The following is a 27,798-nucleotide window of genomic DNA, read 5'->3' as shown; positions in this document are numbered from 1 at the left end:
TCACTCAACTACAGTGTTCTGTTAAGTTATAACCCTATTATGATTATTTCTGAACGTCTGTGCCTTTTGTTTAAAAGAGATGACAATAAATGCACTGACGGTATTTTGAATGTTAAAAAAAACTATAATCCCAAACCATAAGGTAAATGGAAAGGGTTAATATTTCATATTTAGCCCTAAACGTCTGATCAGTTCTACACATGTAGGTGCCCTAAGGTGATGGAAAATTCACATTAGGTCATGAAAAAGTCATGGAAAAGTTTTGAAATGTCAGTGAAAAAGAGTGGGAACCCTGTCAGTAATTCTTTTAGTGTGATTGATTGTCCAAGAGAGAAGCAGTTACCTCCATGGACAGCGTCTGCAGATGGTAGACCGACTGGAACCCTTGTGAAGTGAAGTAGTCGATGAAGTTCTGGCAGCCCAGATTGGTCAGAAAACTGTGTGGGAGAAAAGCAGGGCTGCTTAGACTGCTGAGTAATAAGCAAATATTACATTATATTTTGGTTCTATTCTTGTGTACATGAGTTTGCTGTGCTAAATCAAATCTATAACGTGTATGAGATATAGCTAGATATTTATGATAACTGTATTACTGTTTTGGCAATTATATAAATGATCCATAAGCCAACATTTTTTGTTGATAAAAACTTTATTTATCTTACATCCAGCATTGGAATTTGGCAAAAATACATCAAATTGAAATAAAGGATAACTTTACAATTTACAGCTTGGTAAAAGGAACGTTTACAGAACTGGATTATCAGATGGCACTTTTAAATAAATTCTATTGGGAAGGAATAGCTACAGCACAAAATTGTAATACACAATTGAAAATCACAGTTAATGGAAGCCTTATCAAATAAATGTACAGTTTAAACTAGCAAATAATTTACTAATAGATGTTTCAGCTGCTGCTATAACAATATACAAATCTGAAAATCTGAACAGTTATGCAAAAATAGCAACACACAAAGGACAATTTACACATGACATGACAAAAACTGTACAAAACATTAACAGTAGTGATCGAAGTGCATGCTCTGGTCTTTAGGGGTGAGAGAGTGATATGGGGGTGAAGAACGTGTCTTTTGGCACAAAGAGTGAAGAATGGCGTTTCTTATTACAGATAGATAAATGGTCCTGTCTATATTGAAGGTGCACTGTATAACTTGTCCAGTGGAGGGTCTGTCACCTGTTTGCACTGTTGGGCAAGTTACTTTAAAACTATAATGTCTTATTTATGACTTGTTACTGTCATTTCAAAGTAATTTGTTACATTACAGCATTACTGTATTTAAAATGTAAGACATTACATGACTATTGCAGCACTTTAAGTTACTCTCACCAAAATAACTGTCAAATAATAATCAGCGAGTGAAGATGCCGAAATTTTACGCCGTGAACCAGGACTTAACCGAGGACTGAACCAGAAGGACTGAACCAGGACTAAACTAGGTCTATACGGGTGCACCTCTGAGCCTGTCCTGAAAACTCGGAACTGCATCAATGGCATCTCACTGCTGCTGATATTGCGGTGATTTTAGCAAATTTGTATAAAGAAATCCAGGTTAAAAAAACACGCGTTACTGACATTTGTACCGAGTGAAATATTTAATTTTTTTCCCCTGTAATGCCTTAAATTACTGCGTTACAACAAAAAACAACGCATTACAATAATTTGTTACTTTTATAGCATGTTACTCCCAACACTGCCTGCTTGTCTCCACTTGTCTAGAATGTTCCACAGTATAGCCATGAACTTAAGAATCTCCATGGAGACTTGCAAGCCAAAGTACTGGTTAGATTTGTGGAGCGGCGACTCCACTCACAGTGAGAATTAACGTTGTTTAAGATCATACTTCGTAGCAGTTGAATAAATGCAGACACATCAGTTAATGCCATACTGTAGATATTTAAACCAACGCATTAACGTCTCCATGGAGACAAACTGGTTGCGGACCTTCCAGAAAAGTTGCACAGTGTACCTTTAATGGATGAAGTGAGAGAGTGATGAGATAGGCGGATGAAGTGAAGTGTGGAGTTTTTGGTCTTTAAACCTTTGGCTTTAGGGGTGAAGGAAGTGCTCTACGACCTAAATGGATCATCTTGGACCTTCAGGTTTAAGGGAGGGATATCAGTCCACAGGGGTAATGGCAGTGTCTTCAGTCATTAGGGGTAAAATAAGTGTCCAGGGTTTAGTGTTTTAGACTTTGGTGGTGATTGGAGTATGAGAGTAGTATCAGTGATAATTTTTAGTTATGGGACGAGATAATTTACACAAGACAAGACAAGATATGACTGGGTCCACAAGAATGAGACAAGACGAGATTCCTAATATATAAATTTCACGATTCAGTTTCAAATTTTGGCCTCACAATTTTACATTTATTTAATTTCATACTTTTGTTTCCATTCTAGTACTGCCTTTTGAAATTGCTAAAGAGATGTAACTCACCAACTCATGAGACTTTTTTTGTCCAATCCAAATGCAAACATTTCTCACAAGATAATTGCATAATCGCAATTTTGTCTCATGAGATCTTGTGGCACGAGATCTTGTACCATCCCTAGTCATTATAGTTCAAGGGAGTGTCTGTAAGTCTGAATCTGACAACTTTTTTAGTCAAGGGAGTCTACTTGGTCTTAAAGGAACTGTATGTAAGATTTAGATTTTAAATTCCATAAACATGACTTAATACGTTGTCCCCAGATATGAGGTACAGCCTACATGTTCAAATCAAATATAGGTTTTACTGATGACTGCTGCAATGCTGATTTGTTAGTTACAAAAACACTGGACCTAATCCGCCCATTTATTCATGATACTTTGGTGTTTTGGTTCTCAAGATGATTATCCAACCAGAAAGCAGTCTCTCAGTCTCATACAGGTTGCTCATTAAATGCTCAAATGGACACAACCTAAACCCCAGAACCTGTAGCCAATCATGAATCAGTATTAGTGCAGCCTTTGCAGATCAGGGAGTGAATTCTGGAGGTTCTGAGCTTTCACATGAGGCATGACCTGTCCTTATACTGAGAATAAGACAAACTTGTATGTGTCCTCGATCTGCAGGTTAAGACACGGGTTCAGTTGTGATTGTAATACTTTTAAAAAATGGTAAAACTAGTGTTAAGAGGTGAGGGGGGTGGCCTTGATTTTTAAGTGTCACTCAGTCAATCAAACTTTCTTTATAAAGTGTATATACATGCTGTGTCCAGGGATTTTTTTGGCGAATGGAGTGTAATTAGTGGTCAGGGGAGTGTGCTGGGTCTGTCAAGGAGTGTTGGAGACTTGTAGAGACACTTTTTAAAAATATTCCCTCCAGTCCTTGTATTTGCAGAGGTCACTGGTGCTAGGCTAGTGCATGTCAATGGCCAAAGTTATCCTGCCACTAAAAACAGTCTTACCCACTCCACAAAACACTCAAAACAAATCTATTATTACGCCAGACTGTTGATGTGAATGTCTGTGTTGATACAATAATGTTTGAAATAAAACTAACCTTGCAACGCATGAATCGTCGCATGTTTCTAAGCAGCAGCAGAATTTTACTTTGTCGGTAAGGTAGGTGCTAGGTGATATCAGTCCACCACTGCCAAGCTTTCTATCAGGAATTACAACTCGCTGCTGCTGCTCAGACATAAATCCTTAAAATGCAAGGTTGGTTTTACTTCTAAAAGTAAAACCAACCTCGACAGTCTGGCATAATAATAGATTTACTTCAGGTGCTTTGTGGAGTGAGTAAGACTGTTTTCAGTGGCAGGCTAAAATGTTTCCACACGTCTCCAACACTGTGGCTCACTATGAAATAAGATCCTATGTCCAAAATTACGGATTGTCCCTTTAAGGAAAGTTTGTCTTAGTACACCCTAGTAGGCCAACAGGGATCAAGGGAGTGTCTTGGTCATTAGAGGTCAGGGTAGTGTCCTGAGATTAAGTGTGTATAAACATGGATGTACTGTACTTGGACTTTTATTGTGAAAGGGGTGTCCTAGCCTGGCATAAACAGATGCCTCTGAGTCTTTGGGGAAGTCTCATTGGTAGTTAGAGTTTAGAGTGTGTAAAAACATGGATGTACTTGTCCTTGGATATTCGTTGTGGAGGGGCTAGGCTTTAAGGGAGTGCTTTTGTTCGTAGGGGTTGTGTCATTGCAGGGTGAGGTACCTGACGAGGCTGGGGTCAGGGTTATAGTTGGGGGGCGGGCTGCAGTGGGACACTATGCTCTGACTGCCATGTCCTCCATTCATGTCTCCATTGGTTTGCATGTGGTGGCTGTTGAGCATACCCGCACCTGAGGGAATGGACAAACAAAAAGCTGTCAGCCGAAAATACTCATCTAAGTCATCAGTACATTCAGTTACAGTTACATTCTTTCCTTTGCATTAGCTATGTTTTCCTTTCTTTTACTTGTATGGGGTAATAACTGCTATTAGGTAACATATTTAGATCACCATGTTAGCTTTTATTGTTTTGAAAATGCTATATTTGCAGAAAACAACGGACTGACATGTTTTATAACTTTCACTTTCATTTTTGACAATCTGAGTATACAGCTGAAGTAGTCAAATATATCAGTATCAGTTAAATATTGATTTTACTAGTCAGTCACAAAGCTTGTCTTGTGATGACAATGAAAAACAAAAAAAACTTGTGCGTGTTGAAAGTCAAACATAAGATAAAATATAAGACAACTATGGACAGTTGATGAAGAATTAGGCAAGTTTTTAGAAAGTTTGTGGCAAGGAGGATTTTTAACTACAAACCAAAAATCACATTGGGGGTGTGCAAAAAAATGTTAACACTTATTAAAAAAAATAAATAAAAAACATTTAACAGCAGATGGAATAAAACCCAATCCAATCATTACAGAATATGAACACAAATATTATTACATATTACATTATTTTTGTCATATTTAGATCATACATTGCTCTGTTTGTTTTTATATCAAGATTCATATTGATTTAAAATGCATTTATAGTGTTCAGAGTAAGTCAATGTCAATCAACTAACAAGATAATAAAGATTTAAAGAGAGTGCATAAGCCAAATGAAGCTCATCGAGACTGTGTAGTAATAGTAATAGTGCACGTTATAATGTATGCATAGACATTAGGACTTCAGCTAATGACGTAACATAAAAAAAAAAAACCAAAAAAAACAACAACTTGTATTGAGTTGTTGTGCATTCTGACTCAGCGTTTGCGCTTGTGGGTTGTACCAATCAGATAACTGTGTGGTGGGGAAGTGTGTGGAGACCAGAGGTTCATTTCACTCTTATCTGTCGTGTTCATGTTTTTGTGGACAATGACAGTGGACAATAGTGGTTGTGGATAATATTCAGCGCTGAAAGACTGAAAGACTGTGTATGGTTTTTCTGATATTTTACCGATAGTCGTATTGTAAATATGAAAGACTGAAGGCCGAGGTTCTAAGGGCATGGTTCGCCACTGGTAAAGCGAATAATTTTAACATTTTAAGACCAAAATGAGGAGTCTGACAGGAGCAGTTATAGAAAGAGGGGCAACGGTTTTTCAATAGAAAGTGAATTCATGTCAGTGGAGCTGAAAATGCTCCCTTGCTCACTTCCTATATGGAAAGCGATGGCTAGCTATGTTTGATTATATACACAGTCTATGAATTTAAATCAATTCTAAACCTAGTAAATTATATGATAAAATGAAATGGTTTTGTTTTTCTCACTCTTCAGTCTGTTTATTGAGTCAGTTCTAGTCTGAAGTTCAGAACAGATGCATTATTAGTTATTATTATTAGCATACAAGTATAGTTAGAAAAATAATATCTGTGTCACTCACCCATGTGCGCGTTCTGTTGGGACTGTCCCACCATCTGAGAGACCGAAGGGGCTTTGTTCATGCCTCCATGGAGCTTGTTCATGTTGGACATAGGAGAGTAAGACGAAGGGGACGCTATGTTGTTCCTGTAGCAAAGAAACAACACATGATTTAAGATGAGAGAAAACAAAGAAAAATGCACAAATCCTGATGTGTGCCATGATTAGGCTAAGCATTTACAGTAAACAACATGTAAGATGCAAGAAACTACTAGGGCTGTAGGCCATTAATTGTTCAGTCAGTTTGTGCAAATCTACAGTTGGTTGTACTCACGGTCTCTGGATGAGCTGCTGCTGCGTCTGCTGTCTGTAGGACTCCACCAAAGGCTGAGGTACCAGCTCCATCAGCTCCAGACTTTCCTTGATCTTATTCAGGAGCTCAAAGTTCTCACGCCCGCGCACCTGGACACCACGGAAATGCAAGGTATGGTTAAAGAATTGAAGTAGGAGTGGAGTCAAAAACGAACATGCCAGTTTACACATAAAAAGGGAGAAAAAACAACATAAAGGATTGAAAAAGAACACAGATTTTCTCAGAATTAATACTCAAAGCACCAAACTATTAGCCTGAGTCATCAGCCAGTTTCACTTCATGGAAACCATCTGACCTCGCAGCATTACGATTCGGTCGCTCGACGGTAGGCGGGTACTTTTTAAAAATTTAACCAGTAGCTGCTATTTGGTTGTGACGTATGTAATGCACCGCTAGCGGGGCTAACTGGTATCTTAAGCTTTTCCCAAGAAGGACAATAACGTCTTTCCCCTTGATAAAATACACCAAACATTCTCTTTGTTTCAGCTTTAAATCCTCTATCTCGGGAATTGTTGCCAACACAGAATGTATGGCTCTTAGCTGACTGGCTCATGCCTGGACTCGCACTTCTAGGGTTCTTGCAAACCGTCTAGTGTATTCTGATTCCTGACCTAGTCACTGGAGATAAATGAAATTGAGCAGTGACACAAGGTGGCACCAGCCTGCCTACCAAAACTATGACTTATCTTAGGCAAAAGAAGTTTTTATGTTACAAGAATTTTGGAGAGGAGGTGTCTTCTGCATTTGAGAGACTTGTGCTACAAATTAGCAGCTGTGGTTGGATCATCTCAAGGTTAAAGTCTTTTCATGCTCTATTGTCCAGTTGTAGACCCTTTTGGATTCGAACAGAAGGTAGAAGCGACTGGCTAGTCAGGCAACCACATCTCAAAGCATCTTGTAGGCCCACCACCCTGTTTATGGGGTCTGAAGCTAACACTCTTGAAAGCATGGTTTTATAAGGTCAGTCTTGTAGTTGGATTGTTGTTCTCTATGTATGCTAAAAGTCGCAGGCAGCTCTGAGTGGACCTACTGTATATTTGTGTTTAACTTAAACAGACGTAACTGAACGGTGCACTCTCCAGCAATGCCAGAGTCTGACGAGGACCCCCATGTCTCTCTTCACTGTTACATTCCTAAAATATGTCTGCTGTCTCCTATATTCGTATAGGCATGCCCATTTACTCTTATCAGCATAAAGGTATATATGCGTGTCGTCTCTTATGACTGCCTTATGTGAATCTTAGCATGTGAAGTGGAACATCCTGATCAGTAAACTTCTAAACAAGCATCTGCTCACTTGGGCCTGATGTCAATTATTTAGGTGTTTAACGTCAACAACCATCTCCTGATAACGACTCTCCAAACAGATCCAGACTTAGGCTACGTTTATATGATGATGGTCTGAACAGAAGACGTAAAAGTGGCGTCGCGTCTTCACTTTTTATTCCGCATTTAGATGACGCAAAAGTGTGTGGAATTCAGTTGGGTATGCATGCCAGGCACCTCGGTGGCGATGTATGTGACGTAAACGTGTAGGTGATGTGAGCAGATCTGACCAGAGTTTTGCGCCTTGGGCAGTGTAGACAGAAACGCTACGGCGGTACGGTATTCAACTTTTCCACTCTGGAGGGTGGTTTCAAATTTTTGCATTTTTAAGCCCCAAAAATACCGTCACCATCTCAACGAAAGGCACTTCCCATAAAATATATTGTTGTTTTTACCCCCCAAGTGTTCTCGTGTAAACAGGCCCTACATAGTATGATCGGACAAGAGAGAGAACAGACCCAAGCAAAAACAAGATGGCAAAAATGATTAACAGCTGCTTTCCAGAGTAGATAACTTAAATGTCGAGCTAACATGTGCAACGAAAACAAAGTACACATGAGTAGTAGTAGAAATAGTCTTACTGGAATATAGTAAATCTCCTCTTCACCGTGCCGCCTCTTCCTCATATTAATGTTTGGACTGGGAATACTCGACGGGCTCTGTTTAAAATCTGTGAACATGAGAATATAACATGATATTTTTATTTTCTATACAGTGTGGCTCAGTCATCCACAAATACAGAGGTTAGTTTATCAGTCCATGCTGTACTTTACATTATTCTATTGCAGAGATATAAAACGAATCATTTTGGGCATTCTGAAACACATTTGTTCATCTTTTTAAGGAACCTCTCTCCAGGCATCTTCGGTATTTGCAGATATTCATGCCCAAATATTGTAATTGCTCTGCACTACCAGTCAAAATTTTAGACACACTTTTTTATTTTCTTCTTTACTTCTGTGATTATTTACATTATAGATTTTCACTGAAGGCATCAGAACTATAAATGAACAGATATGGAATGTTAAAAAATAAATAACTAAAAATGCATAAAAAATGTATTAAAATAAAAAATAACATAATTAATAAAAAAAATTTAATGTTATTTTACTTTTTTCTTTGCTACATAATTCCAAATATCTTGCTTCATATGCTTTATTATGCCTTGGGTATGTATATAAAATGTTTAAAGTAGTAAACGTATAAAAAAAAAAAAAAAAAACAAAAAAACATGTACAAACTTTTGACAGTTAGTGTAGTTACAAAAAATATGATGTCAAATTGTAGACATAAGTTACTACACTAGTGAAATGTCAGTGCATGTTTAGGATATAGATATTTGTTGGCGTACTGCGTTTGTTGGCGCTGCCGTTCTTGTTGGCGCTCTCAGTGAGGGCCTGCTGCTCCCTGTAGTGGTCCTCGTCGGCTTTACGGTCACGCCCAGGACACGCACAGATCCGCCCCTCAAAAGACCTCCTGCCCAGCACCTGACCACTGCATACACACCAACACACATAAACATGCACAAACACGCACACGAGCACACACAAACACACACACAGGACAAACAGGCATATAAGAGGTGTATAAGGAAGGGTGGAACCTAAATAATTACAAATACTTGCACACTTTCTGACTAGATTTTTAAACATGTACTTAAACTGTAATTAAAGCCATAGTATGTAACGTTTTAGCCATGTTTTTTCTTTATGGGTGTTTTTTATTGCATTGCATTGAAAATCCTTATTGTGAGTGGGTTTGCATAAACAAACACAAGTCTGGCTCTTATTATACTGTTAAATGTTGTTCTTTTGACTATAATCTTCTACACAATGGCATAAAGCATATCTATCTCCATGGAAAATGTTCCGAAATATGTCTTTTTATGTTCATGGAATCTTGCCAGCCTCAGTATTGAGTTAAATTCCCAGATTTGATCATTTAGTGATCTTGCTCTTCACCCCCAAATCAAGCTACGTTGTTCAGTCTGTTATAGCGTATGGGCCAAAAAAGTAATTTAGTAAGTAAGTCTGTTACTGCTGATCACAGAACATGAATGGACATAGTGCATCATGACAGTGGTCTTCAGCGGTCTTACTCTCTGCTCTCCAAAGTGATGATGATGAGGATGGGTCTCCGGTTCATGCCGCCCACACAGCTGCTGTTGCACATGAAGTTGTACAGAATCGTGGTGAACTCTGTCCCCACCTGAAACACATGGGGGCATCACAACATGTCAGTATACTCTTTGTATGTAGACAGTTTACCTTAATCTTATGGGTCTAAAAGTGAGTGCATGATTTATGGATGTTGTGTTGGACATCATTTAATTTTTTATTATTATTTTTAAGTCACATTTTGTCACTTTGATGCCTATTTTTCGCCCAACAGATGAACTCACTTGAATGCTTCTGGAATATGCATAATTCTGGGGTTCCACCTTTGTTTCACCAGTAGAGAGCGCCATTTCCTCTGTCATGTTTCATTTTCAAACTGTGCCATGGGCTGTCATTCAGTACATAACTCTGACTGAATTTAAAGGGACAGTATATAAGCTTTTTAGAACTTTTATAAGAGGTGGGCATGTTCAAACCAGCTCATCTGAAATCTAGTTGGTTTAAACCTAAAATGTTTCTCTCTGATCTGAATTGTCACTCTCTAAAACCCAGCACCTGCAGCCAACCATGTTTCAGTGCTAGTGCAGCCTCTGCAGCTCAGTGAAGGAATTCTGGAGGTTCTGAGCTTTCACATGAGCTTGTCCATAAACTGAGAATGAGAAACACTTGTATTTGATCTCTATCTGCAGGTTAAGGCTCTGGCAACACAGGTTTAGATGTGATTGCAATACCATTTTAAAACAGGAAAAGTTCAGGCTACATAAGGTTCCTTCAAAGGTGTTAATGCTTTGCCAGGAATGGTCCATGGTATGACAGTAAACATATCCATCTAGAATTTATTCATTACAGGTGACAGCCCCTCCACTAGAAATGTTACACTGCAAGGATTAATTAACCAACCTTTTTTCAACAGATATTTGACCAAAGAATTTGTTTTTTTTTTCTTTCTGTATTTTGTTGGCAGATTTGTTGTGTTTCTGACCTGTGGAGCCTCGTAGGGCACGCAGACGCTCTGGCGGCCGGTCACTGGGTCATCCACGTACTGACTCAGGTTGTTCCCCTCCACACGGATCAGGTGAGAGGCTGGAGCTGTCTGACCTGAGGGGAGAAAAAGTGCATTTGATACATGTGCAAGTGCAAGATGTATGCAAACAATAAATAAATATACACACAAACCAGAACCTGTATAAAGAAGTGGACAAAGGGAGTGTGACTTAGGCGAGTTCCATATTAGGAATTTATTTACGAACACTCAGACAGTAGCCAAATAAAAACATCAGGATCATGTAGAGTGGATTAATGCAAACATTTTAAGATAGGCTAACCAGATTTTCAAAATCAAAAACTGGGACACACCCAATTTGGGGTGGTTGGTGCATAATTAAGGAAAATTGTTATGTGTTCGTTCCATTAATGACTTCTTCATGACTAACATGTGAGTCAGTATAGTCACATTTTCTTTATAGTTTGATCATTTTTAAGCAGCTTTTCTGTATTTTACCTAAACAAGTGACAATTGGCAGGGATCAAACTGGTTCAAACTAGAGACACTAGGGACATTTCTTAAATGAAACTGGGACAAATCAGTGGTTTTGTTTAAATCTGCTGGGACAGGGGACACAGGGCTCAAACTGGGACTGTCCCGGGTAAATAGGGGCGTCTGGTCACCCTATTTTAAGACCAAAATGGGAAGGCTCACAGCAGCAGTGAGAGATGCGCAACAATTTAATGTAAATCAGAGTTGATGGAGCCGGAAGCGCCCCCATGAACACTTCCTTTCTGGTACGCAGCAGCTTGTAGGTTAGCGCTGTCCATTTTTTTTTTTATACAGTCTATGACACACACACAAATAAGTAAATATATACAGTTAAAAAAGTAATCTCACTCATCTGCTTGTATCCATGGAGATGATATTACTTTGCTTGGAATGTTCCACAATATGGCAATAACCTGAACAGTACTCATATAGTATATAAGTCGGTGATGCCTCCAAGCCAAAGTTACAGGTCAGATCAGTGGAGAGACCACCAGAGAACATGTTTTTCAAGGTATTTTTAAAGCATTAAATCCACATGTAATTGAATAAATGCTATATAGACATGCAAACCATGCACATCCTGTTTATCAAACAATAAAACACTTTATATTTAGATGCAGACAGAACACAGCAGACTTGTTTTGACCTCAAAAGCTGCTCATATAATACATCTGTTCTTGGGCAAGGCAAATTTAGCTCAAATATTTAGACAAAAATCAAAACTAAAAGGTCTTTTAAGTGAACTGGCCAATGTCATGAGTGTACCCTTTCTGAAGCCAAAAGTTTAATATTAAAGTTACAGTGGTAGTACTGGTCATAGTAATCATAGTATTAGTAGTATTAGTAATGTTAGTAGTAGTAGTAGTAGCAGTAGTAATAGTATTTTTATTTATTTTTTTAGAGACAGTACAAGCAATAAAAGACATTTGACTTGAGGGGACAGGAAATGCAAGGTTTGAAGATGGTGATGAGACCATAAGAAGCATTTTTATTTTTTTTTTTTTTTGCTCATACCGTCGTTGAAATCCCGGCCCAGCTCATGGTTGGGGCAGCGTTTGACCACCTCGGTGACGTGCTCCGCCTTCTTGTACACGGGCATGGCTCTGATGATGCTGCCGGGGGGCGGGGCCGAAGACAGTTTTATCTGGATGGGACAGGTCTTAGCGATCTGACAGTAGAGCTTCTTCAGCAGAGGGGAATACTGGAGGGAGAACATGAAAATGAAAATTAACTTTCAAACAAAAAAAGTAACTACAAGTAATAGGAGGATATGTTAAGACGTTACGATTGTGCTGAAATGTGTTCTAAATATATGTGTATAGTGGAATATTTATGCACACATTAACACTGCCAAAGAGGTTTTGAGATGAGAGAGATTAGAGAAAATGCAAAATTGATTAATACACATTTTCAGAAGCCTGTGATCAGTGCGAGCATTCATGGTCCTGTTTAGGCGTTTGATTTGCAACAAAGAGGTGAAAGTGACTAACTGAAAAACTGTCGTGATGTTATTCGGCAGGGACTTGTTTAACAGCTCAAATCATCTCACCTGTAATTCCAGCTAAGTATGTTTTTCTCTGGTCAGACTGTGTTAAATAAACCTCAGATTAACGTCTAACAAAGCCTCAGACAGAGCATGTCCACAGATAGCACAACACTCCCAGGGAATATTGATGACATACTGTATTTACAAGACCATGATGAACACATTGGGGACTAAGGCTGTATATCGTTAAGAAGTTGCCGATACGATACATACCTCAATACATAGGTCACAACACGATATATATGTCGATACAGTGCACTTTTGATTTTATATGATATATTTCAAATCGATTCGATGCAGTTCAGTAAACATAAAGGCTAAATCATGGCTGTGATACCAAGGTTACATTTACAAAATGAATCACTGTATTACCGTATTGAAAACGATTTGCTTCTAGACACGTCGTTTCTGTGTCTGCGATCAAAACCTTCCCTATCCACACAGTAACATGAAACTGCCTGAAACACTAGTCACATGACTGGGCTGGCATCATGTTGTCACAACGTCAAAACGTTTCGTGGGCAATAAAAACAAGGAAGTGAAGCACCGTGTCTGAAGTTGCAGCAGCCGATTACGAACTGAGGAAGATGACAAGCGTGAAAACAGTCTTTTCGTGGTCCGATAATGAGGTTCAGTTGTAACTGAATGTAACACTGGATTTCAAGATGAGCATGGTGGCTCAGAGTGTGGACTGGGAATCTGTGCATGTAGTTTTGGCTATGGTTTGTTTAAACAGTTTTCTGCAATAGCGCAACATGTCCGATGTCACAAACCCAGTGAATCAGGAAGGCGAAAGTCACAGTGACGTGGTCCAATAAGGACACAACTAGAGCTCCTACATCAGCATATCAACGTTTTCAGGTGTCCACACAGTGCCGATTCAGATCCGTACTCAGATTAATTCATGGGCAGTGGTGGCACCAGATCGTTCTGTCTCTGGAGCCGTTTTCCATCGGATTAGTGTGGACGAACACTGCATCCACCACAAAAATGACTTGAATACATACTGGTGTGGATGGGGCCTAAAACTCTTTGTTACACCACTTCTTGTGCAAAGTTAATATGAAAAACACCCATTTTAATCCTCAAAACAGTGAAAATGTTAAATATGTCGCATAAATGATTCCTTCCTCTAAACAAGCAACAAAACTGTAGCTTTGTAACAAAATAATTTAGTAAAATACACACACATATACAAAAAAACAACAACTCTTGGCCATATATCCATACAGCATCCCACAATACTGATACTCTATCATTACATTAAATTATATGATATATCAACATTTTGATATTTGCACATCCTGAGGGACAAAGTATGACATTGTTGGACTTGAACCAGCCACTCTCTGGTTAGCGGGCCAACTCAGCCAGTAATGCCCTATTCCGGCCAAAGACATATTAACCAAAAACAACATAAGAAATTGTGGTGGGACCAGACACAGTTTCCACAGTACGACACGAGAGACGAGACTGGACATACGCGAAAGAAACAAGACGAGATTTTGACACCATTTTGAATTTACTTTATTTAATATTTTTGCTGTCATTGTAGCAGAGCTTTGGGGACTACAGCTTCTCAAAAAATGTAACTCACCAGTGCTTAATTAAATTTTTTTATCCAATCCAAACATAAAACATGGGGAAAACAGTCTCACAAGATAATTTTCAGCATGTGCACACAATCTTGTGGCAGTTTTATCTTGCGAGATTTTGTGGCACGAGATCTTGTACCATTCATAATAAGAAAATAAGGAGAAAATAGCCATTGCAATAATTCAACTGGTGAAGCATACACTCTCTCAGTTATCATATTTCAATATTGTCCTTTTGAAATAGCTTTTACACATGTGCACTTCTCCAGGTGTGTGCTCTGTATGAACGAGAATAGGTGCTGAGACGCATTCAAAGACAGTAGGACAAGAGAAGAGCCGTCTCAACTTGTCCTGACACAATTACGAATTCTCCAAAAATCTTCAGAGCAGTATAATCAAAGTGGGATTTTCAGGAACAGTAGGCGCCCTGTGCGGACTTGTATAATGAGATCTGGACTCAAAATCGGAATTATTCATGTACTTTGTGAGATATTTTAAATGGGAAGTAGGCTTGTCCAAAGTTTTGTGAATCAGATCCCAAACGCTACTAAAACTGATTTCGAAACTAGTATCGATACTGCAAAAAAATCACATTAACAGGAGATACTTTGAGCTTTCCTGAACCGCTTTAGTGTAATTTTGAGCTTTATCTGAACCTCATGGCAACATAAAGAAAGTACATTTGCGTTGTGTTGAAAATTTGATTCTATTAGGCTCTATTTTCATCTCTTTAATGCCACCTTTCACTACCTTTCTTATTTCTTTTGTTTGCCTTTGTAAAGCATCTTTGAGTATCTTTAAAAGCGCTATACAAGTGTTATGTATTATTATTATTTTCATTCTGGTATCATAATCCGTATTGAGTACTGAGTCATTTCCTTAGTATCAAAATCAAGTCTGAAATTTTAGTAATACTAGTATTTAAGTAGTATCGCAACACTAATGAGGAGTATGATAAAATGTTGTACTGATTCAAAATTATATCACCAATTGCAATTTATGCTGGGAAAAAATGTAGCTGGTTCTTATTTTGTTCAAACTCAAACTGAATTATACTTTTAATTCATTAGGCGGGTCTCAAGATTTCACAAAAAGAGTCAGTAATTCCAAGTTTGTGGTGATGTGAGACATCGCTAAAGCCAGAGTAAACACAAAACTGCTTATGGTTAATAGTCAGCCTTTTCTGCATTTATCTCACTTTGGCTCATGTTACATTCATTATTATTATGTTTGGACACTTTTTCTCCAGTTTATTTTTATTCTCTATTGTCTATTATTGTCTACTTTTGAATATTTAGAAAGTACCCGTGAATTCTACAACTTTAAAAAGCGCTCACCATGGTCTTTCTTTTGTTACTTTGTTTTTTTTGTGGGTGGCATGGGTTAAGTTTTTGTTTTTTTGTTTTTTCTCCCCAAATGAACCAACAAAACTTAAGGATCAGTTAATCAAGAATAACAAAAAGTCAAAAAGTAATACAATTATTTAACCCTTAACTTTGTTCCCTGTGTCCTGTGAAAATACAGTAATTACAATCATACAATTATGCACTGGAAATGTAATATTTTCAAAAATTGTTGTGCATCGATAAAAAAGGAAACTGGAAATGCAGAGGTTTATCACAGGAAAACTATAATTTTATCTTTATTTCAGATTTTTGGCATGTAAAATGTGCACGTTGCAACTTTTTGGTGGGGGTTATTGTTATTGCTTTGCCTGGAATGTTCCTCACTGTGGCATTAAATGTAATCATCTTGTGTTTAATCAGTTGCAGGTGTATTTATTTGCTGAGAAAGTCTTGAAACACATGAATTCTTACTGTCAGTGGGGTCGTCGCTTCACAGATCTGGCTTTTACCTGTAAGTACCGGTAAGGTTTTTTTTTTTCCTTCTGTAACTTTTATTTTGTTCTTTTATAACTTGGCCTTGAGGCGTAACCTGCTTGTTTCTTTGGTGATCTTTAATGTCATACTGTGGAACATTCCAGGCACAGCAATAACATCTTCGTCAAAACAAGCAGGTGACAGACTCTCCTCCGGCAAAGTTACAGAGTGCACCTTTAACTCAAAGCGATCAGGAAGCCAATGTCAGACCGGTTTGGAAGTTACTACCCCCCAGGTTCCACTCAAACGGGTCAGTGCAGTTCACTTTAGGCAGTAGAAACACTTTTGGACCATACAGGACCTAATCCAAACTTGGAATTTGACTTTTACTGATGAATTATCCAAATTCAAACAATGGTGACTCAAATTTGAACAACTTGACTTAGTTTAGATGATAACCACTCAACTCTGATTTTTATTTTTTTACTTAACTTAACTAATAACTAACTAACTTTACTGACCTAACTAATTTCAGACAGAGACAAAGAGATGTGGACTTGGATATGGCACTTGGGGTCCTGAGTAGGGCTGGGTATCATTAAGAAGTTGCCAATACGATACATACCTTGATACAGAGGCCACGATATGATACGTGTCTTGATATAGTGCACTTTTGATTCGATACAATATATTTCAAATGATTCAGTACAGTTCAGTAAAAAATAAAGGCGAAATCATGGCTGTGATACTAAAAGTCTTTGTTAAACCACTTTTTGTGCAAAGAGAAGATAAAAACAGTGAAAATGTTAAATGTGTCACATAAACAAGTTTTATTTTTCTAAACAAGCAACAATATTGTAGCGCTTTAACAAAATAATTTAGAAAAAATATACCAAAATACTCTTGGAGGTATATCAATACAGCAGCCCATGATACTGAATACTGTATCATCACATTAAACAATACAATATATTGATTTATCGAAATTTTTGCACACCCCTAGTCCTGAGAGCTTGACTCGGACTCAACTTAAACATTAAAGTGGACCTATTGTACAAAGATTTTCAGAGCTTTTAACCGTATTATAGTTGTTTCCCTTTACATTTACCTCTTAAAATTGTCTTCTTTACACTCCTGTATTCCAGACATCATTGCTCCAATCAACCGCCATTTTTATGCGACTACAACTTCCAGTGGGCTCTGTTCGCGGTAGTAAGTCTAACAAAATCTAGGAAAAATGAGAAAATGGCCCAGTTTTCTTCACTTGCATGTCATTGTAGTGTTTAGCTAATTAACAATTCCAACCAGCCTTCCAACCTCAGTTTTTATGATTTCCATACTCATGGACAACTCCGAGCGCACTAGGTACATGTGATTAGAAGAAAAAAGGGCGCCAAATTCCAGATGATTCTAAACAGCACATATGTATGCAGTCTTCATTTTACCGCTGATCACATTTACTTCAGTGGGTTTATCACAGTCGATCGGCGAGACCAGTGTCGGTAACTACACCAGAAGTTGTCATCGCAAGTTTCCAAATGTCCTCCTGGTTTGTGACGTAATGTGAATAGAGCCTATTTCTTTCTATGCGATATGTGTAGGATTCGGCAGCGTCGGAATAGCCATTTTTGTACAAAAAACCTCCAAACGCTACTCTGCTACTCTGCCATCGTGATCTACTACATCCATCAGAGGTGCTGACAACTTCACAGCTCTTTGTTTTGATGATGTTTACAACAACATCAGTTCCCAGTGGGCACCACAGCTTTCTAAAGTGTAAGTCAGCGAATTTGTTTCTTTTATTAAGATGTTTTAGATCAATATTGAGATTTTAAATGTCCAAATTACAACATAATGGGTGTCATAGATCAGTGTTTCCCAAACCTTTTTTCTGGACCCATATTTAAAAGTCACACACCTTTGCAGCCCAAGTCAATAGACATTAATCGTAACTCACAAAATAAAGGTGAATTTGACCATTATTGAACATTAATGAGGATATTTTATTGTTGAATTGTCTCTCTGAAAAATTAGTTTTACTCAAGTTTTGAAAACAGTAACTGAACCAGCAATAAAAGGATCCATAAATACCCTGAAGCGCACTGACCTTTGCTGATTTATCACCCTTCTTTCTGGACAACCAAGCAAGCATTTCTGAAATTTAGCTGCAGGACACTCGTTCAGTGCTCTCTCATGTGTCAGAACTGTATATTACAGACCTACATACAGATTGTGACAAGGCGACCCCAAAAAAATCTCTTGCGACTCACCTGAGTGTTGCGACCCAGTCTTTAGAAAACAGTGTCATAGATTGTAACTATATATAGCAGACTCAAGCATAATATGTCTTCTCAAAATAACTTGCATTCAAACATAAACTCGAGAGTGACTTGGACTTACAAAATCCTGACTTGGCTAAACCCTGGTGTATGAGTAGCCAAAGCCTGTGTCTGGGAAAGCACAGGCGTTGTTTTGGCTGACTGTTGTGACACCATTGCTAAGCCCCTTATCCTCTCTGTCAAACACACACACCCTTCAGGTCTATGAAAATACCTGCACAACATTAGCTTTTCCCACCTAGCTTAGCCTGACAAGCCCCAACAGCTCGGCCATACCATGATTAAATGATTTCACTAAGATGCAACACACGCCATAGGTACAGGCAAGGGGACTTCTGGAGATGCGTTGCAACAGAACCATCACGGTGTTCTAGTTTAAAGCCAAAGCAGTGATGGGACTTTTGACTCTTTCAAAGGATCCGAATCTTTTGAACCTTTCTTTTTGCGTAATCTAAATAAAATGTTGTACTACAATTTTTTAAAAAGTGCACAAAACGCTCATTCGTGTGCCTGCTTTTTCACATTCTTGTGTTGATTCAATGTAAATCAGAATAAAAATTTGTAAAATTAGAAAGACAAAGATCCAGTTTGAACTGTTCATGTTAAAGGTGCACTATGTAACTTTTTGGTTGGGGGTCCGTCACTGCTTGTTTCCAGTGTTGGGATGTAACAGATTACATGTACTGGCATTACGTAATCAGAGTACAAATTATGAGTAACTGTATTCAGTTACAGTTACTGTTTCCATGAGTGGTAATTGGATTACATACTTTGTTGAAATAAATACACGGCGGTATTTTCTTGTTTTCACATTTTGGGCTAAACCACGACTAAAACCAGAACTAAAACCAGAACTAAACCGGGACTAAAGCAGCACTAAACCGGACTAAACCAGGTCTAAATCCAGGACTAAACCAGGACTAAACCAGGGCAAAATTTTATTTATTTCATTTCATTTCTCTATCAATAATTTTTTTAATATGGTCAAGTAAAGACTGAACAAACAAGAATTTTCAGGATGTGGTTGCTACATTACATTTTAAAAAGCATGACAATATCAAGTAATCCAAAGTATTAAGATTACGTTACTCACTTTAAGTAATTTAATGGATTACATTACAAACTACATTATGGGGTATGTAATCTGTAATCTGTAGTGGAATACATTTTAAAAGTAACCTTCCCAACACTGCTTGTTTCTATGGATATGTCACTGATCTGCCTGAATGTTCCACAGTATGACGTTAAAAAGATCAACTTTACATTTATTCAATCCAGTCCAATCCACTTTGTTTGTAGAATGTGTTGTATAAATAAACAGTTTCCAAAGTGCTGCACAAATACATAGCAACAATAATAAAATCATTAAATAAACACTCAGGCCTTAGAGCAATTTGATTTTCTTGCAATATGACATTAAATGAGAGTGGTTTACTTTTAAACAATAATCATAAGAAAAATAATAATAATAATCATATGTACTGGATGTAAACAAAAATGTAATTGTACTAGCAAAACAATAAAACTACTTTCAGTTCTGGTTATCTAGTAGGCTTCCTAACTAATAAGGCAAGTTTCTAATCCACCAAAATTCAAACAAACGAACAATGGGGAAAAACAGACAATAAATATATATATACAAAAATTTTAAAAATTAAAAACGGTGCATTATAGTGAGGGCCCAAACTCAAGTTCACCTAGGGCCCCCAAATAGCTAACGCCACCGCTGACCGTGAAACGTTCCCAACAAAGCAATAACATCTCCTCTGGGAAAATTATTTGATGGACCCCTGCACCAAAAAAGTTACATAATGCACCTTTAAGTCATATTTTGGTACAGCTTTCTTATCATTCTCTTCAACAAACATTAACATTTCTTTTTTCAAACAAACATGCCCATTTATCCAACAAAAGTACATTTACATTTTTACATTTATTTCAGGCTTTACTACAAATAGTGATTTTGTTTTGGGACAATTTTTTTATGAAACTTAAAGATGCATTGTGTAACTTTTCTGGTCCAGGGTCCTTCAAATGCTTGTCTCAGAGACGGTTTTGCTTTTTCTGAAATGTTTCACAGTATGGCATTATAACTTTCTGTCATCATGGAGACCAAACCAGGCCAAGTTACTGATCAGATCTATGGAGAGATTACCTCGCTCACAGCCAGAATGCAAGTTTTTCTAGGTATTTTTGAGCTTTTAAACCACCTGTAATTGAATAAATGTAAAGTGGAGCTGTTTAATGCCATACTGTGGAACATTTGAAGCATTATAGAAATAAAAAGGTGACAAACCCCCAAACGAAAGTTACATAACACATTTAAAGGTTGTATGGAGGATTTTTTTTTTGTTTCAAATTGTCAATGATAGCATTATAGAGGTGCAGTAGCCTTGTAATTATGATGACCAAAAAAAAGATAATAAAAATTCATCAACTATGGACGTGGTGGGGCTAAACATTTGCCAATAGATAACGACACTGCCTCGTTATCTGTTAGGTGACAGGCTGTCAATCAAACTCCCTACGTTTCTAGTGTAACGTGACTTGCCTGCGCGCTGCCGTTACGTGGTTTACGTACGCCTGTCACGCAGTCCACAGACGCAAGACGCACAGATGCTGTTTACTCCACCAACGCAACAGTTCTTAGCGGCTTTTTTGACCTATATCTTCCTCGCAGTTAGCACAAAGTTTGTTGCAACGGCAGACAAGAATCTACGAGCAGTTACCCCCAAAAGAAAGTCCGTTTTTGAGGTTGCTGAAAGAAGAAGACAAAGGGAAAAGCATCGAAGCCAAACTAAGGTGATTCTTGGAGATTCATTCCAGCGATGGCGCGACTGAAGCAGACGCAGTGTCTAAAGACTGACGCACTGGTCGCCAAATTACTCCTGGACAGGAAACTTCTGCTTATTATGAAAATGTACTTTATTTCCAAGAGCTAGACAAACGTTTTTCAGGACATGAATGCGATATCTGAAAACGTAATTTTCAATGCAAAGAAAGAGTCCGCTTGCCGCTGCGTGTTGTAGTAGTAGCTTCATTCGCACTGAATCTTTGCACACCCCTCTCTGCACCCCTTCCTGCTCCTCTCCCTGCTCCCCGTTTCGCTCTTCTCCCTGCTCCTCACTTCTTTTCTGCTCACGGAATCTCCGCGCACCCCCTCCCCCTGCTCCTCACTTCTTCGCCTTGCCTAACCAACACTGTAGTTAGTTGTTTACAAGTCATGTGCAGCGATGAGTACTTGTTTTCTAGAAACAAACATGTTTCTGGCGTAAGGAGGAGGGAGGAGGCGTTTCTACGTAGGAAGCTGTGGGGGAGGGGGGGTGGTTTCACGCATGCGCAACATTTGAAAAAGGACAAACGGTCGCTGGATTTCTCGTTCCTTGGAAAATCCTCTATACAACCTTTAACACATTTATCACGAACGTCAGAACTTTACAGCCCATTGAAAATAGCTCTTTACCCCTCAGCTGTAGGATTCGTGCTTTTGGAACAAGTCATTGCGAGATAGGGCCAAATCGGAATTTTCTCCATGCGTAAAGTAATAAACAATTTATTTCTGAGACGCCGAAGATGCTGTCTCGGCACGCTCAGCACATGTCTATACACACATCTGTACCACAAGCTACAACGTACACAACTGCGGTCAGGATAAACTACTATCTATTGTTGTATCTGAGTGATAAAGATGAAGCACAGGCCCAACAAAGCACTGCCGGCCACGCACTGTTTACTCTGTCACCGAGATGAAAAAGCAGCTAAAAAAACATTGTATTATATTGAGTATAGTAAAAGGAATCTGAGAACAAAAGACGGTTTACTTCTGAAGTGGGAGTGGATAATCCATGTATCATTCGTTCATTCGTTTTTCAATATAAAACCATTACTATTATTATTATTTTTCTCCAAAAAAGAAATGAAAAAACAGATAATGATTCGTTTTTTCAGTTTTCAATTTTGTGTTTAAATGAATAATGGGAAAAAATGGATAATGGACGTTTCCCGTTTCCGTGACTTAAACTGTGATGCCGGACTTTTACGCCCCATATGGACTGAACCAGGAATCAAACAGGACTAAACCAGAACGAACCATTTTCAGTCCTGGTCTGGTCACAGTCTCAGTTCCTATCTCAATTACGGCCAGGTCCTGGTCTGGTCCCGGCCTCAGCCCTGGTCTCAGTCCTGGTCTGGTCCCGGTCTCTGTCCCAGTCTCATTCATGGTCCTGTTCCTGGTCTCAGTCCTGGTCTCAGTACTGGTCTGGTCCCGGGCTCTGTCCCAGTCTCAGTCCTGGTCCTGTTCCTGGTCTCAGTACTGGTCTGGTCCTGGTCTCTGTCCCAGTCTCAGTCCTGGTCCTGTTCCCGGTCTCAGTCCTGGTCTGGTCCCGGTCTCTGTCCCAGTCTCAGTCCTTGTCATGTTCCCGGTCTCTGTCCTGGTTTCAGTACTGGTCTGGTCACAGTCTCAGTCCCGATCTCAATTACGTCCTGGTCCTGGTCTGGTCCCGGCCTCAGCCCTGGTCTCAGTCCTGGTCTGGTCCCAGTCTCTGTCCCAGTCTCATTCCTGGTCCTGTTCCTGGTCTCAGTCCTGGTCTCAGTACTGGTCTGGTCCCAGTCTCTGTCCCAGTCTCATTCCTGGTCCTGTTCCTGGTCTCAGTCCTGGTCTCAGTACTGGTCTGGTCCCGGTCTCTGTCCCAGTCTCAGTCCTGGTCCTGTTCCCGGTCTCAGGCCTGGTCTCAGTCCTGGTCCTGGTTCCAGACTCAGTTGGACCTGGTTTAGTCCTGGTTTGGTCCATATGCGGCGCAAAAGTCCGGCATCACAGTTTAAGTCACGAAAACGGGAAACGGCCGTTATCCATTTTTTCCATTATTCATTTAAACACAAAATTTAAAACTGAAAAAACAAATAATTATCAATTTTTTAACAAATTAACGAATGATACACGGATTGTGGATGTATGGGATATCTTTGTTTAAAAAAATTAGACGCTGATCCAAATTTGCAACTGTTTCACATTTCTGAACGACATTTTGTGTTTGATTATTTATTTTTATGAATTTAATTTTATTATTTGCTCTTGTTCATACGGCAGGTTTAGCTTTTATCTGGTATTTAGTGTATTATCAACATAATCTTCAACATTAATCTAAAACAACTTAATCATAAAAGAGGGTTGTTAGAATGTTTGTATTATTTTTTAATGCCTATTAGACATTTTTAAATTTAAACATTTTTGTCTCCACAGGACATAACACGAGTACACAGTGGAGATTATACAACAGGGACCAGGACAAGACCAGGCTAAACCAGGACTAAACCAGGGCTAAACCAGGACTAAACCAGGTATGAACTAGGGCTAGACCAGGACTAAACCACAAGAAGACCGGAACTAGACCAGGACTAAACTGGGACTAAACCAGGACTAAACAGGGTCTGAACTAGGTCTAGAACAGGACTAAATCACAAGAAGACCAGGACTAAATCAGGACGAAACTAGGACTGAACCAGGACTAAACCAGAACTAAATCAGAACTGGACCAGGGCTAGACCATAAGAAGACCAGGACTAGACCAGGACTAAACTGGAACTAAACCAGGACTAAACCAGGACTGAAAAGGGTCTGAAATAGGGCTACACCAGGACTAAACCAGGACTAAAATGTTAAGAAAAAAACAACAACACACACAATGAATACAAAACTGTGGGCGGGGATAGGGGGTAGGTGGAAACTGAAATTGTCAGAGCACTCGAGCCTCAGATCCACCTTCATAGCTTTCATACACCTTCATGAGAATCATTTGGATGATTTCAAACCTGGAATTTCCGATCTCTACTCATCAAAAGTTAAAATGTCGCTGTTAAATTGAAAAGTAGGTGAAACAGATGTAGACAGACTGATAATAAAAGATTACTCAAACGTGAATAAAACGAAACGCAATTCACAAACATAACATGGCCTAAAGCTCACGAGAATCCATTTTGTGTAAGATAAGGCCTTCACAAACCAAAAAAAAAAGTGCTTTGTTACTTTCCACTACACATTAATGGACAAAAGTTTTATCCGACCGAGATATGATGCCGATTTTCAATAGTGGACCTGTGCAGGCGTGTCTCGACAGGCTGCGGAAAACTCAGCGATAATTGGCGCACTGACATCGACCGACACGCACCAACATGCCCGCCGCAAAAAGTGCCAAAGTGGACCAAATATGGACTAGATGTACCCATACGCAGCATATATACAGTAGGGTACCAAACCGAGTGTGCAGTCTGTAATTGTCTTGTGCTGAAATCCATTGAGAATTTCCCACCAAGTCTTTGAAGTGGGGATAATGACTGTTTGCTGACGAAATTGAGGAGATTGTGAGGATTCTTATTGTCTGACGGATCGTCTGTGGACACGTTTAAGACCGAGAGAAATGGTTTGAAGTGATTTTCAAGGCACAGTCATTTTTTGGGGGGGGGGTTTCTTTTGTGATACCTTCCTGCATGGGGTCTTCTACATGCCTCTCTATGGTGGAATGTTCAGCAGATACCACAAGGACACAGTGCACACTTAGTAAACATTGTCAAAAGAAGTTTTAAGTTTTGATTGTCTGAAAACTCAAGAAAAAATAAACACAATATGGAAATTTTGAGAAGTATTTGACGTTCATGGTCCTGTTTAGGTGTTTGACTTTAACATACTGAATTTTTGTGAGAAACTTGTTTAACAGCACAAATCAGCTCATCTCTTTTAGTTCGAGCTAAGTCGGTTCTTTACGGTCAGATTATGTTAGAATAAAGCTCAAAACTAAACGTCTAACAGAGCTGCAGACAGAGCAGTGTCTACAGTTAGCTTCACAGTCCCAGAGATTGGTGACATCAACTGCAAAGGTGTCAATATCTTTGGAAATATTTGATTGCAGATTTTACTGTAACATTTGACCCATCTTTCAACCAAGTTTATTTAGCAACGGCACTCGTCACGATCTGTGTCAGGCTTAGCTGGAGTTTTTGCCTAATGCGTCTTGTGTGCTTTGGGTTGAACCTGAAGGATGGAGGATTTAAACAAAGAGAACATGCAAACTCCACAAAGAAAACCCAAGAACCCTCGTCAAGAATCAGTCCCGGGCTAGATTTTTCAATGACAACTGAGTTTGAAGGTACTGACTTAGTTTTAGGTTGACTAGTTCTTTGTACGTCCTTCCTAGGGATATTTAAGGCAGGTTGCAGGAGTTGGTTTATTTCACCGTTTTAGTTTCTGTAGTAATCTTGACCTAAAGACACACATACGGTGGCCGGCAAGTGCAAAACACTTTTACATTTCACAACACACATTAACAAGTTTGAAAACAAAATTACATTTAGAAAACATATTTGCATCTTGAAAACAAATTCCAAGATTCATAAAACACAAGAAACATTTGTACAAGCGCCGAGACAAATTTACATGTGGCAAAAACACAAATACAAACCCCCGAAACACATTAACAAGAACGTTCTAGACAGGAAGGGAAAAAAAGCAGAAGTGACGTACGACGTGTGGGGCAAGCAGGAAGTGAAAAGCGATTCAACAAGAGCAGTGCAGCTTTTAACTTTAGGAAATCATCACTAACACAACTGTAAGCGTAAAATACGGCCATAACCATCACATAAGTTTAACATGGCTATAGTCAAAGCCTTACTGTAGTCAGAACATATCTTTCTTATTTCTGTTTAATCACTTTTCACTTGTGTTTGTCCTGCTCGTCGTTCGTCAGTTCCTCTTTTTAGGACATTTCCTTTCTGTCAAGAACTTTGTGTTTTTGCCACATGTAAATTTTGTCTTGGCGCTTGTACATTTTCATGCTTTGTAAATTTGTTTGCTCATCTGTGAATGTGTTTGATGAAATGTTATTTTGTTTTCAAGATGTAAAAGTGTAACCTAATTGAATTTTTGTGTTTCAAACTTGTTAATGTGTTTTGTGAAATGTAAAAGTGTTTTGCACTTGCCGGCCCCCGTACATACACATCCAGTTCTCCAGCGGTAACTGATTACGACTCTTGGTCAGTTGATGCAGTTTTAAAACCACTATACAAAAAAATTGAAAGTTTTGAATGATCAGTTTAGGTATTTTTAATGGAAAAGTCACCTACGGCCAATACTCTGTCAGTAAAAAACATGTAGTTTGGATCAAAGTACAGGCTTTGGAGAAATAAACTTAAAATAGTCTGTTAAATCTCACTGAGGAAGCCAAACTCGAAGTCAAATAAGATCATGAAAATTGTGATTAATCAATATAAGACATATTTATTGTCTAATACGATGCCATATTGTAATTACCCTTCCATCCTCACAACCGGGAGCTGTGAAGTTCAGTTCCAGACAGAGCCCCGCTGAGTTCCGATGCTGTGGATGATGCCTGAGCGATGGAGGAGACAAAGGGGACGTGTCGCTGGCGTGTTGGGGCCTGTGTTCTAGCGGAGAGCAGCTAATAGCTGGGAAAAGCAACTTCTGACAAGTCTAAGATTGGATGCAAGCTCCGGCCTGCCCCCCCATACACTCTACTGTACGTGTACCTCATGGGAATAAAAATACACACATGGTTTCTGGAATATGGAGTGATCATAAGTAACGTGGTCTTCTTTCCAACAGAAATTATTTGTTTTAGATGAAAGAAAGAACGGGTGTCTTGGTAGGACAGACGCAGAGGAGGTGTTGGGATGATTGATGATTAGGCCGGTTTACGAAAGGCTTGGTAGATTTACGATGTTGAAACAAAGCGGATTAGTGAAGTGTCTAGCGTCAATGAAAAAATGTAGTGGTTGTCAAAACCTTTTGCCGTCTCAGAAGATCCATCGTTCAATATTCCCGGGATCAAAACATGAATGGGACAGGATCTAAAAATGCAGGCCCAGACAAAACAAGAACTTTTAATGGTCCTGTGCCAGATTTTTTCCCATGTATTCAAGCAAAATATGTCTTGACCCAGTTCAGATTTATTGTATAAGCAGCTCTAGAACCCGCATTGAATTATAAAGCGATTTATTGCCCGATCATCAGGGAGTGCGCATCTGCATGTTAGCTGTTGATAGCTTTATTGAGACTCAAAACTCTACATAAGGTAAGTGAGGAATAACTTTAAAATTAACTAGTTTTTAATTATGCAGAATTGACTCTTGTGAGCGTTAAGACATGTTATAATGCTGTAACCTCCTCAAAACCTGAGTTGTGTTTTCATGTTTTAGTATCTTTAACTTTATTATTAGTCTGTCTACATCTCCAAAGCTGAAAATACTGAAAAAAAGTAGAAGTACTTTCTTGAAAACTACTCTTAACAGCTATCTGTTACCTTTACTTCAATAGAGATTGGCAATTCCAGGGCTGAAATTATC

The 27,798-nt window shown here is 38.8% G+C and overlaps 1 protein-coding gene across 2 annotated transcripts in view; it reads right to left on the bottom strand.

The window, feature by feature from the left end:
* The window catches only part of tp73 (tumor protein p73), a 63,621-nt gene that overhangs the window by 1,968 nt on the left and 33,855 nt on the right, over positions 1–27,798 (bottom strand). For both annotated transcript variants that reach the window (XM_020933022.2, XM_055165710.1), the window contains exons 3-11: positions 12,162–12,348; positions 10,593–10,708; positions 9,592–9,701; positions 8,845–8,987; positions 8,075–8,163; positions 6,129–6,256; positions 5,817–5,941; positions 4,166–4,292; positions 344–437 (exon numbers count right to left, since the gene is read on the bottom strand). In XM_020933022.2, coding sequence (XP_020788681.2) covers positions 344–437; positions 4,166–4,292; positions 5,817–5,941; positions 6,129–6,256; positions 8,075–8,163; positions 8,845–8,987; positions 9,592–9,701; positions 10,593–10,708; positions 12,162–12,348 — 1,119 coding nt within the window. The remainder of the gene's footprint in view (positions 1–343; positions 438–4,165; positions 4,293–5,816; positions 5,942–6,128; positions 6,257–8,074; positions 8,164–8,844; positions 8,988–9,591; positions 9,702–10,592; positions 10,709–12,161; positions 12,349–27,798) is intronic.

The sequence above is a fragment of the Boleophthalmus pectinirostris genome, unplaced genomic scaffold, assembly GCF_026225935.1.
Source record: "Boleophthalmus pectinirostris isolate CB_2022bp ecotype Guang Dong unplaced genomic scaffold, ASM2622593v1 HiC_scaffold_8, whole genome shotgun sequence".
In the NCBI taxonomy this organism is placed as follows: Eukaryota; Metazoa; Chordata; class Actinopteri; order Gobiiformes; family Gobiidae; genus Boleophthalmus; species Boleophthalmus pectinirostris.
This window is presented reverse-complemented; position numbering and strand designations above follow the sequence as displayed.